Source organism: Zonotrichia albicollis, chromosome 5 (assembly GCF_047830755.1).
Source record: "Zonotrichia albicollis isolate bZonAlb1 chromosome 5, bZonAlb1.hap1, whole genome shotgun sequence".
Lineage (NCBI taxonomy): Eukaryota > Metazoa > Chordata > Aves > Passeriformes > Passerellidae > Zonotrichia > Zonotrichia albicollis.
Genome location: NC_133823.1, coordinates 7,383,727 through 7,396,515, shown reverse-complemented (window position 1 = coordinate 7,396,515; position 12,789 = coordinate 7,383,727). Strand labels below are relative to the sequence as shown.

The window sequence follows — 12,789 nt, the reverse complement described above, 5'->3', positions numbered from 1 at the left end:
CAGCTCTTCCTTAGGCTGGACCAGTTCCTCTTGGATGGGAGGCTGAGAAATTTGGGATCTCCAGATGTTGATTCACTTTTCCTCCTGAAACATGGATGAAAATGCTTAAATTATTGTATTTTGGTGCATTTCAAACATCAGATCCTGTGAGCCCTGCAGGGCTGCTCAGGGGTGAGGCAGGGGAGAGTCGGGAAGGAGGATGAGGAGAATTCCCAGGGATTTTCTTTCCATGGAGCATCTTGCAAATTCCTCTTTGAATTTTACTTCACAGCTCCACAGAAGTCGATGACATGATCAGAAAATCCACAAATCTGCTGCTGACCCGGACCCTGAGCAACTGTTTACAGAATGTCATCAAGAGGAAAAACGTTGGACTGACAGAGGTGGGCTGTGGATTCCCTTGGGAATGGAGCCACAGGGAATGGCTTCCCTCTGCCACAGGGCAGAGATGGGTGGGATCTTGGGAAGGAATTCCTGGGTGAAGGGCTGGGCTGGAAATCCCAGATTTGCTGTGGCTGCCCCTGGATCCCTGGCAGTGTCCAAGACCACGTTGGACACTGGGGCTGGGATCCACCTGGGATAGCAGGAGGTGTTCGGGTTGGAATTAGATCATCCTTGAGGTCCCTTCCAAGCCAAACCATTCCTGGATTGTGCGATTCCAGGGCAGGGTGACAGCAGGTCCCTTAGAACTCCTTCTGGAGGTGCTGGTTTGGAGCATTCCATTAAATATTTGCCTGGAAAACTGCTCGGAGTTGTTGTACAAAGCGAGGAACTTTAGCTTGTGGAAAGTGAAGAGGTTTCTTTGCTATTGGTGGTGAATTTTGTACTCTACATTTTGGGCAATGTTATAAATTTGAGCTAAAGTCAGAGGACTTCAGGGAGGACCAGAGGACATCCAAGCGGGAAATGTGAGGGAATGGAAGAGCAATCCTCATTTTTAGGTGATGTTTGAGTGGATTCAGCACATTGCTGCAGCACAAACCCTAATTTGGGATTTTCTTCCAGTGGTCCCTTTTTTTTTTTTTGGTACAAAATCAGGTTCCTGATGACTTTAATCCATATATATCTGCAGGTCTCCAGGACAGGTGGGACCTCTGGGTATTAAACAAGGAGTTGCTAATTGTTTACTTAATTATTGCTGCCTTGCATTGTGTCACCCAAGGCTTTCCTTTCCCAACTTCTCATTTGTCCCAGACATCTCACAGCTTCCCTGGACACCCAGCTCCAGTTCTGCACCTTTCCAGTGTCTCTTCTCCTTCCCTATGTCCAGGCTGAACCTCCCAGGGTGTCACCAGCACCAGTGCTGGGATCTTTGTGGTGTCACTTCACAATTTCTATGCCTGCACCTTTGAAATTGCTGATGAATCCAATCTCCTTCAGATTTGGGAGCGTTTCCAAGCCCTTCCTGCACGGGAGGTGGCTGCAGACAGCCCCACCAGGCTCCAGCAGTGAAATGACACCAACCCAGGGCGTTCTGCTGCCCCAGGGCTGGCAGGGATCTGCTCACCCCACACCTGCCAGAGCCAAACCTCGTGGTTCCTTTGTTCAGGGCCCGTGTGATGCTGCTCGGTGTCACTCAAGCTCGGGTTATTTTTCGGGTTCAGTGGCAACCTGGAGCCTCCTGATGTGTCCTGGCAGGTTTTTTTGGGGAGCCCTGAGTGACAGCTCAATGTAGGAAAGTCCTTGAAAAGAAAAAATCGCCTCCTGTGGTATTAGTGGCTGTCATGGGAAATGCTGCCCCCCCCAAATTATCTTGGATTTAGGTGTTGTTAAAGGAGGAGAGACTGGAGCCCATAGCAAAGCTCGGGGTGTTTGCACAGCGTCAGCATTGCATGGAACTGGCAGTGGGGCTGAAACCCTTCTCTGCCTTCCCAGCTGGTGCAGATCATCATCAACACCACCCACCTGGAGAAATCCTGCAAGTTCCTGGAGGAGTTCATCACCAACATCACCAACGTGCTGCCCGAGACCGTGCACACCACCAAGCTCTATGGGACCACCACCTTCAAGGTGAGCTCTATGGGACCACCACCACCTGCAGGGTCCTGCCCCTGGGTGGGTGCTGGCAGGGATCTGCTCTGCTCAAGAGGCCTCAGGGCCAGCTGGGCTGAGCCCAAGGATGATTCTGGCCTATTTTTTGGGGAGGTTGCACCATCGCTTTGGGTTTGTCCTTTGGAGCGTTACTCCTGTTGAGATTGTGGGAGGTTTTGTCCTTAATTTGCAGCACTAATTAGGGAAAGGATTAAGGAGATCTTAAGCAAAAGCCTGATATTTCTTATTTAAATAAGTCCTTGCTTTGCTGTTGGAGTGCTGTGTCATGGACACCAGGTTCCTCTTCCACCCAGAAAGAAGATTTCCAGAATTTGTATTTCTCCATCTTTCCATTCCTTTTGGCGTTATCCCCTAAAAATCAGGGCTGACAGAAACTCCCAGATTTTCCACCATTTAAATCCCACTCCAGGAGTGCATTATATGAGATCTGGTTGGGTCAGGTGTGGGGTATCCAGAGGTGGGAACAGCAGGAGTGGGTTTGGTGGGGCTTTGCCATGGGGTGTCCCCTGGGAAGTCCATCCTGCCTTTATCTACCTGTCTGGCCTGAAGCTGAGTGTCCTGCCCTTGTTCTGGCAGGGAGTCTCCTGAACCCAGCCCTGCCCTGGGTTTGGTGGGGTTTCCATGGGGAATGTTCCTCTCCCACCTCAGAATCATGGGATATCCTGAGCTGTAGGGACCCACAGGGATCATCAGCTCTGGAACAGCCCATCCAGGCATTGAACACCACCTTGGTGTCATCAGCACCAGGATCCCAGCCCTGGAGCCAGTCTCTCCTCCATCTCCTCTGGATTTGTCCTCAGGTGACATCAGAGTCAGAATCCAGCTTGGTGCTGCCCACCACAGCCTGGTGATCCCTGTCCCACCAGCCTGAGGCTGTAGCAGCCTCGTGGTGGCTGCCCTGAGCTTTAGGGCTGTGTCAAATCCCAGTCTAAAGGCTGGGTGGAGCTCCCACCCTGTTAGAGATGGAGTGGAGCCCCCATCCCATGTAGGATTTTGCTGATTTGGAGCCCCCATCCCATGTAGGATTTTGCTGATTCGGAGCCCTCATCCCATGTAGGATTTTGGTGGTGTGGAGCCTCCATCCCATGCAGGATTTCAGTGGTGGAGTGGAGCCCTCATCCAATGTGGGGTCTCAGTGGTTTGGAGCCCCCATCCCACATGGGGTTTTGGAGGTGGAGTGGAGCCTCCATCCCATATGGGGCCTCAGTGGTGTGGAGCCCCCACCCCACATGGGGTTATGGTGGTGGTGTGGAGCCCCATCCCATGTAGGATTTTGGTGGAGTGGAGTCTCCATCCCATGTGGAATTTTGCTGGTTTGGAGCCCCTATCCCATGTAGGATTTTGGTTGTGTAGAGCCCTCATCCCATGCAGCATTTTGGTGGTGTGTGGAGCTGCCATCCCATGTAGGATTTTGCTGGTGTGGAGCCCCCATCCCACGTGGGGTTTTGGTGGTAGAGTGAAGCCCCCATCCCATGTCACGTCTCTGTGCTGTGGAGCTCCCTTCCCATGTAGGATTTCAGTGATGTGGAGCCCCCATCCCATGTAGGATTTTTGTTGTTTGGAGCCCTCATCCCATGGAGGATTTTGCTGATTTGGAGCCTCCATCCCACATGGGGTTTTGGTGGTAGATTAGAGCCCCCATCCCATGTGGGATTTTGCTGGTTTGGAGCCCCCATCACATGTATGATTTCGCTGGTTTGGAGCCCCCATCCCACGCCCTGCCTCATTCCCAGGACGCTCGACACGCTGCTGAGGAGGAGATCTACACCAACCTGAACCAGAAGATCGACCAGTTCCTGCAGCTGGCCGACTACGACTGGATGGCCCCGGAGCCGGGCAGCCGGGCCAGCGAGTACCTGGTGGATCTGATCGGCTTCCTGCGCAGCACCTTCGCCGTGTTCACCCACCTCCCGGTGAGCCCGCCCTCCCTCCTGCTCCTGGGTCCTGGGGGAGCTCAAACCTCGTGGACTGTGATGGAAATGGGGCTGGAGGATATGGGGGATATGGGAAAAATTCCGTTTTTAAAGGAGGGGTGTGACGGTGTTCACAGAGGTTCTTGGATGAGGGAAGAGATGAGAATTTTGACTCCATGTTTCAGAAGGCTTGATTTATTGTTTTATTATATATATTACATTAAAACTATACTAAAAGAATAGAATAAAAGGTTTCATCAGAAAGCTAGCTAAGCTAAGAATAGAATCAGAAAGAATGATAACGAAGCTTCTGTCTCGGACAGAGCCCGAGCCAGCTGACTGTGATTGGCCATTAATTACAAACAGCCAACATGAGACCAATCACAGATGCACCTGTTGCATTCCACAGCAGCAGATAATCAATGTTTACATTTTGTTCCTGAGGCCTCTCAGCTTCTCAGGAGGAAAAATCCTAAAGAAAGGCTTTTTCATGAAAAGATGTCTGTGACAGAAGGGGTTTCGTGTGTTGCCACAAGCTCTGGGCTTCAGGACTCTCCCAAATATTTGCAAATCTAGTTTTGTGGGATTGAGGCTCCATCCCAGCCCACCATGTATCAGCAGGATTGTAATTTGTTCCACACCTGTATTTCAGACACTTTAACTTCCAGTTAATGCCCATACAGAATCCTTTTTTCCCAAAAATACAGCCTGTGGATGCGTTACTGGAACTACAGCTGCGTTTCCAAGTGTTTGTCAAGTCCCTGATGACTCCCATCCCAATATTGCTCCCTTGGAAGGCACCATATGTTTCTTTCTTCTCTCGGCTGTCTAAAGTCCCTGTGTTTATGCTGCTGTTGCCATCAGAAATGTGCTTTATGCTGCTTTTTGCAGTCGGCTGAGTGGTGTCTCATTGGTAGGAAAAATCCAGGGAGATTCCTTTTTTGCTCCAGCAGCTTTTTTCCCTCCTCTAAATGGGATTTGTTTTGAGCTGTGTGGATGCACTCTGGGGAGGATCAGCAGGTATTTTGAAACAGCAAATCCCCTGAACTCTGTGGTTGTTTTAAAAGCAATTTCAGATCTTTCTTCCTTTGCGAAACTGCAATTTATTTGCTGCTTTCACGAGCTGGGAATAAACAGGAAGGGGAGATTTAATATTCCCCAGTGGCAGCTTCCTTCGTTCTGTTTGTGCCTTGGGATTCTCCTCTGGAAGAGATCCCATCCTCCTGTTTTGGGAGGTGTCACACCCCCAGACTGTACTGGCTCCTGTCTTTGGGCATCCCCATCCCAGAGGAAGATCTGGGAGCAGGGGGAGCTCTGGCTGATTTTCTGTGGGGGAGAAACCCCCAAAAGGGGACTGAAAGTGGTTTCCCTTCTCCTCTGCACCTGTGAGGAGGAGAAGTGGCTTCCTCAGCTCTGTTATCAGTGGGACAAACTGACAAACTGATAAATGATCAGTGAAGTGGGGAGGACTTGGATCCATCTCCCCAGCCAGGTTTGTCCCAAATGTCCCCAAGCAGGTGTCCTGTGGCAGGTGCCTTCCAAAGCCAGGAGATGCTGGAAATGGCTGGATTTCTCCTTAAAAGAAAGGAGCAGTGGGTTGGTTTAGCACCTGGAGGCTTCCGCCCATCACGCTGGGGATCCTCAGGAGCCAGTAATGGAACTTGACAGGGAGATTGGTCTCTGCAGCAGAGCATGAAGAAGCAGAGATGAGCTGGGGGGGGATGCCCACAGTGATTTATGAGGTGGGCCAGCAGTGATTTATCTTCCTTAAATATTAATGTTTCCTTTTGGAGCCAGTCAGGGTTGGTTTGGAGGCTGGGAGGACTTGAATTGGTCTAAAAAGCACCAGGACAGATCGAGGCAGCCTTTTGTCTTGCAGAGCTGGGTTAGAAAAGCCCCAGCTGAGAAGAAGTTGAGTTTGCTGGGCAGCCCCTGAGCTCCAGAGCCTCCCCAAAGCCTGGGGAGACATGGGAGGCACCTCAGCCTGGTTTGGGAGCATCAGGTCTGGGTCAAAGCTTTGTGGGAGCTGCAGGTTTGGGATTTTTTAATATTGATTGGAGTTTTTTCCCTTATGTTGCTGATGGATCACCCAAATTGTGGGTGAGAGCAAGCCAGGAAGGACCAGGCTGCATCCCAAAGGCCTCCACATCCTTTGGTGTCAATGATTTTTATCCTTGTAGGGTTCAGGGAATTTTTTCAGTGGCTGATTTAGGAGCACACTGAAGTTCCTGGGCTTTGCTGCTGAAGTGCAGGAGATAAAGGTGTTGTCCAAAGCCATGAAAAAAATGATGGAGATGTTTGTTAAAGCACCAAAAATGTGAGATGAGCATCAGCTGGGGATGGAAAGAGCGAAAGGGGTGAAAGAACATTCCCAAAAGGGTGAATTCCAGCTCTAGGAGGAAATTCAGGGTTCTGGGGACAAGATGGAGCTGATCCAAACCCATCCCAATCCATCAGTGATAGGAAATAAAGCATGACAGTTTTGGGGTCTGAGAGGAGCTGCTGCCTTGTTTGAGATGAGTTTTTAGCCTAATCCCATAAAATCCAGGGTATCCACACTGCCAGTAGGTCCAGGACTGTGCCCCATCCTGGGGTGAGGTGTCCTTGGAGCACCTTCATTCCTGTGAGCCACACCTCCCATTCCTGTTCTCCTGCCTGGTTTGGCAATGCCCCCATCTTCCAGAGCTGATTCCTGCAGAATTTCTGGGATTTTGGCCAAGTGAAAAGTGTTCCCCTGGTGTTGGAAGATGCAGATTTCTTGCTCTCCCTGTCTTTTGTCCCAGCTGCAATGACACCTCCACCTGCCCATCAGGGAACCTCAGCCCGGGCATGTCAGAGTTCCTGGGCTAAAATTCCACCTCCAAAAAACCCCATCAGGGGAAAAAAATGGAGCCCAAAGTCCTGAGGCTGCAGAAATGCACCGTGACAGGGCTGAGTAATCCCATTGTCCCAACGGAGCTGCAGGAAAACCTCAGTGGGGTCACGGCTCCAGCTGGTCCCAGGGCAGCTGAAGTGGCCCTGGAAGGTCCTTGAGACTCAGCTTTGGAGAGGGACTGAAGAGGAGCTGAAAGGAATCTGAGCTGAGATTCAGGATTAGGGTTTATGTTTCCCTCTTCAGGCTGAATTTTTCTTGTGTTTCTTGGGAATCCCAGAATTTTTGTGTTGAACTGTTTGGGTTGGGATGGCCCCTTGAAGGTCACCTGCTCCAAGCCCCTGCAGTAAGCAGGGACATCTTCAACTGCATCAGGTTCTCCAGAGCCATGGCCTTGGATCTTTCCAAGGGTGAGCTCCCCCCATTTCCCTGGGCAACCAGCAAAAATAACCCAGCCCAAAATCCTGGCTGGTGGATTGGCCTAAAGTCTCTTTTTTAGTCTCTTTTTCTAGGCCTCAAGAAGGAATGTCAGCCCCAAATTTTTCCTTTCGGGTAGGCATTGTGGGGGATGATGGAAACCACTTGATTTTGGGAATTCCTGGGATTTATTTGCATGTTGTACTTCTCTGGGGGAGATCTTCAACTGGATCAAGCTGTCCAAGGCCATTGCATTGGATTTTTCCAGGGTGAGGCCTCCGCCACCTTTGTGGGCACCTTGTTCAAGCAGCAAAACTGGCCCAGCCCAAAATACTAATTCATAAGCTGAAGGGTCTCCATTTTCTCTGAAGCTCAAGCAGGAATTTGAGTCTCAAAATGCTGGCTCATAACCTAAAGGGTCTCCATTTTCTCTGGAGCTCAAGCAGGAATTTGAGTTCTTAATTTTTCCTTTGGAATAGGGATTGTGGGAGATGATGGAAACTGGGAATTGCTGGGATTTATTTGCACATTGCTATTTTCTGGGAGACATCTTCAACTGGATCAAGCTGTCCAGAGCCATGGCCTTGGATTTTTTCAGAGATGAGGCCTTGACCACTTCTGTGGTGATCTGGCAAAAAAACCCCCAAAATAATGCCAAAATCCGGGCTGGTGCAGCGCCCTAAAGAGCCTCCACTTTTTCCAGGCCTTGCAATCCCAGTTTTTTTTTTCCTTTGGAGTAGGCATTGTGGGAGATGATGAAAACCACTTGATTTTGGGAATTCCTGGAATTTATTTGCACGTTGCAGTTTTCTGGGGGACGCTGAGCCCTCACCAGTGCCGTGGGGACAGCGTGTGCCGGGGGGCAGGAAAAGTTCACAGAGAACTTCCCGGGGTTTTGGTGCATGCCAGTGCTGCATGAAACGGTCATGGTGGTTTGGAGCCACAATTCCAGAATGCTCCACTAAGTGCCCAAAAATGTCTCCGAGCAAATAAAACGCTGATGGGAATCAAAGCATAATTAACATTTGGCTCCCGAGGCCGCCCTCTTCCTGCGTTAACCAGGGAGAGTCGGTTCCTGCTGCTGCTGCTGTGGAGCTCATTAATATGGGATGCTCGGGTCTCCTTTAAAAGAAAAACCTCTTTTTTTAAGGGTAAAAAAAAAATATTTTAGTACAAAAAGTATTTTAGGCCTTAAGAAAAAGAAAACCAAAAAAAGGTGGTTTCTGGTTTTCAGCAAGCAAAGGGCCACGGCCTCCAAAAATGAACATTTCCAGCCTAAGACTTTGCAAAGAATGACTGAAAAAGCCTTTTGTCTTTGATGGCTGATTGTTGTTTTTATTTCTTGTTGGACAAGTTAATGTAAATGGCATTGACAGGGCTACTCCAAACACACTGATTTGTTGACATTAAGCTCCTCAGAGATGGAGGGTTGTGTCAACACCTCCCCTGAACTGTCAGGTTAACAAAGCAAGGATGTTTTCTTGGGGGAGGGGAGCAGGGCTGGGGGAAGGGGGGGGGTGTTTTGTTTTTATTTTCAGTTTCCTTTAATCCTCTGTTAGTCTTGTATCTCGATAACCTCCTTTGGAAGGGAATCAGGGCAGGTCAAGAGGTGAGGCTGACCTGGGAAGGGGAAGCAATCTTTCAGCGATCCAACAAATCCAACCTCTGCCGCTGAGCACTTCAGTGTGAACCCTCTGCAGAGGGAATTTTTTTTTCCCCTATTTTTTTTTCCCCTTTTCTGCTTATTTTTGCCAGATGGCAGGCACAGATTTCAGCTGGAGCTGTGATGGTTTTTTGCCTTCTCTTGGCATCTCTTCCCCCTCGCAAACGAACGGCCCCGGCAGCTCTTGCTCTGGTAGAAAGAGCTTTGCAAGTGTTTATTTTCTTTCCAAAGAGAACGATTGCCTGTGTTTTTATTTGAAAAGTCAAATCCCTCCGGAATATTTATAAGCCAAGGCCCTGTGCATGGAAGCGAAATGCCATGAACTTTGCACCAACCACAGCCTCAGCCGCCTTGGGAGGGACCCAAGTGGAAAATAACCATCAGGAAAACATCTCAGGAGCACCAGAGTCACCTCTGGGTTTGCACAAGTCCAGTCTGTGCTTAAATAACTCCCCTGGCCTTTGGAAGAGCTGAGCAAGCCCTGCTGGAGCTGATCCCAGGGTTTGGCATCCATCACCTCTTGCAGGTGGGATTGCTGAGGAACAGGGATGGGGACGTGCAGAGCAGACAGGAGAGCTGGAGAGGGACAAGGAGAGGAGGGACAGGAGCCAGGGAATGGCTTCCACTGGGAAAGGGGAGATTGGGCTGGGATCTTGGCAAGGAATTGCTGTCTGGGAGGGTGGGCAGGGGCTGGGCTGGAATTCCCAGATTTGCTGTGGCTGCCCCTGGATCCCTGGCAGTGCCCAAGGCCAGGCTGGACACTGGGGCTTGGAGCACACTGGGATAGCGAGAGATGTTTGACTCAGGATGCTCTTTGAGGTCCCTTCCAACCCGACCCATTCCAGGAATCTGTGACAGAATGACACCAAAACTGCTCTTGTGGTACTTTGTTCTCCTCCTCTTCCTCCTCCTCTCAGGAGCTCCCATTTTCTTTCCCAATCCTTTGCTGATGTCAGAGCTGCTGTTGGAGTATTGGGGAGGTTGTGGGCACCTGTGGTGGCCTTTGGGCTCCTTTCTGCCCTTGTCCTGTTGCTCTGTTCTGCCTTTGACCCTGACCTGCTGTGTTGTCCTCTGTAGGGGCAGGTGGATGTCCACTCCACCATGTCGGTGAGTACCAGACGCTGTGTCCTGCGCCTTGGCTCTGCTCTGCTCACACCTCCAGGCTCAGGGGGCAGCTGAACCAGAAAAGATCCCTTGTGTCAGCCTGGGGGAAAGGAAAAGATGGATTGAAAGTTGGGATCGATGGGATACATAATTCTGGGATAAATCAGAGACCAAAGGAAAGGGTTTCCTTCCCAAGGGGTCACCAAATTGTTGATTTTAGTGCATTGAAGTGGCTCCTTTTATCACCCTGGAGTACCTGAATCTGCAGGGAATTAGGGAGAATGCCTGATGTTAGGGAAACCTGGATGAGATTCTCACACTCTGCTCCAAAGAGAAAAGATGTTTGTAAAATCCGTGTTCCTTGTTCGAAGAAATTCCCCATGGGGATTCCAGCTGGAAATTCCTCCTGGTTTGAGGATTGGACCACTAAGCCTGGCCTCAGGCTGGATGGGACTTGGAGCAGCCTGGGATGGATGGTGAAAGGTGTCCCTGCCACAGCAGGGAGTGGAACTGGATCATCTTTAAGGTCCCTTCCATCCCAAACCACTCTGGGATTCCACGGTTTTCTCCAGAAAATAATGTGGAATCTTGACACGTGCCATCTCCCAGTTTGGATTTGGCCAAATTAGCACCAAAGTAAAGCCAAGGAGACTTTTCAGACCTTCCTTCTGGTTCAGCAACCCCCTGTGATTGTTGTCATCTCTGCTTGTTCCATGTGCAGGAGGAAAGCCCGCGGCATTTCCAGGGATGGACGGCAAACAAAGTGCTCTGCAGCCACCTTGTTTCCTCTATTCCCACGGCTGCAAACCCGGGCCCACGGGAGCAAAACCCACGTGGGAATTCTGTGGGGTTGTCACACTCAGAGCCTGGACCCTGCTTCTGCTTTCCAGCCTTTATTCCGTGCTCTTCATGGGAATCCTGACCGATATTCCCTGCTCCAGCGGGATGCTTGTGCCCCTTTCCCTGGAAACCGAGCCTGACTAAGCCTGGACTATTTGCAGGCTCCAGGCACCTAGGGGGGTTTCTAAGTCAACACTGAGGCCTCAAATCAACAGCAGCTCCTATAGAGAGGGAGCCTCGTTAAAGCAATCCCAGGCTGGCTCCCATCAAAGCCGGGATGCTCCAGGCATCCCCTGCAGCCAGGGGATTCCAGGAGCGGTTTTGGATGTCAGGCATCCTCCGTGCTGTCCTCAGGGCGTAGCCCAAGAGGGAGAGATGCAAAAAGCCCTTTTCCCCCTGGCTTTTCCAGGCTTGGAGCTGTTTAGAAGCCAGATGTATTTATTTCTTTAATTGGATCCAGTGCCTAGACAGCTCTGGAGTCAGCTTCCTATGGAGAGGGGGGCATTACTTTCATTAAGGTAAATCAATGGAAAATAATACCTGGGGCTCCCCTGGAAAGGGTCAGGGATGGAGTAATCCCTTTATATGGAGGGGCTTTGCCAGACTGCTCTTAGTCAGGCTTGTTCTTAACAGCAACAAATCCCAGTTTTTCCTTCCTTTTATCCCTCCTAATTTTCTGTTCTCTGCCTTGTTGGGATTAATTGGCGGGAATAAATCACGGAAGAGGGGGAAAAATAAAAATGGGATCGTGCAAAGTAGCAGGACAAAGGAGGAGTTTTAGCAGAGTAAATTTATCTGGTGGGAAGTTGTTGTGGCTAATCCTGGAAGTTTAAAAGGTAAAACAAGCGGGATGTGGACATGGACAGGGCATGAGCAGCATCCAGAATCTTCCGTGTCTGGGGCTTTCCACTCCAGAGGTGATCCAAGTCTTTTAGGGGATTACATGGCCTGAATGAATGTTCAGCAAAATTCCTGTAAAGCAGGGATGCCTTGAAGGGGAGAGGATGGACTCGTGGCTGGAGCAGCCCATTCCTGGTTTCCCAAGTGCCCCTAGAATCCCAGATATTTGTCAGGATTGAGCGGTCAAAACAGGACCTGGTGGTGCTTTAAAGCAAGGAGCAAAGTGTCCAAATCCCATGGATTTGGTAGTGCTGGATGGGGCAGGCTGACTGACCCCTGATTAACTCAGGAGCTCTGTAAACTCGGGTCTAGCTAAGCCAGGTTATCTGGAATTCCAAGGTTTCCTTGTCTGCTTTCAGCGATTGGAAAATTAATGGAAGCCAAAATGCCCAAGGCCATAAATCCTTTAAACCTGGGTGTGCTTCCATAGGTATTTTTCCCTCTGTGAAGTCACCTCAGCATGGTTGGCTTGGAATTTTGTTTTCCAAACCAGGATTGAGGAAGATGTTGGATGCTTTCTCTTGCCTGCACCTCCATCCATGAGGAATGTGTGGCACAGGGAATCTGGCAGCCAAAATTCCAGCCCTGGTGTGTGTGGAATCCAAACGTGCCTTCTCCTTCCTGCTCCAGAGCCTCAGCCTGGACCTTCCAAAAATCCTACCAGGAGATAAAGTTTGGGTTGGGATTCTTCTACCCTTTAGGAAATTTAGGGGAAATCGCAGGATTTGCAATTTCCTGCTTTCCTCTTGCTTCACCCACTGCTCTTCCAAGTTGGGAATGTGGAAAGGGACGTCCATGAGCAGTTTCCAAAGATCTCCACACCTTCCTTAACCTATCCATGGGAGGAGCCCCAGCTGCCCTGGAGGAGCCCAAACCTTTGGGGGGTCCCTGTGCAGGGGACACTCGAGCTGAGGGTGCACAGAGAAGTTGGGTGCTTGGATGGAGCCACCAGCCATGGCTGATGCCACCAGCGTGGGTGAAGATGTTTTTGTGACCATCACAGGGTCCCTTTCCACAAATGTTTTCCC

General features: G+C 50.2%; 1 protein-coding gene across 6 annotated transcripts in view; it reads left to right on the top strand.

The window, feature by feature from the left end:
* The window catches only part of EXOC6B (exocyst complex component 6B), a 292,980-nt gene that overhangs the window by 184,780 nt on the left and 95,411 nt on the right, over positions 1 to 12,789 (top strand). For 4 of the 6 annotated variants that reach the window (XM_074540721.1, XM_074540719.1, XM_074540716.1 and 1 more), the window contains 4 exons: positions 272 to 383; positions 1,876 to 2,010; positions 3,786 to 3,965; positions 9,995 to 10,024. In XM_074540721.1, coding sequence (XP_074396822.1) covers positions 272 to 383; positions 1,876 to 2,010; positions 3,786 to 3,965; positions 9,995 to 10,024 — 457 coding nt within the window. The remainder of the gene's footprint in view (positions 1 to 271; positions 384 to 1,875; positions 2,011 to 3,785; positions 3,966 to 9,994; positions 10,025 to 12,789) is intronic. The other 2 variants (XM_074540718.1, XM_074540720.1) reach the window with 1 other exon arrangement.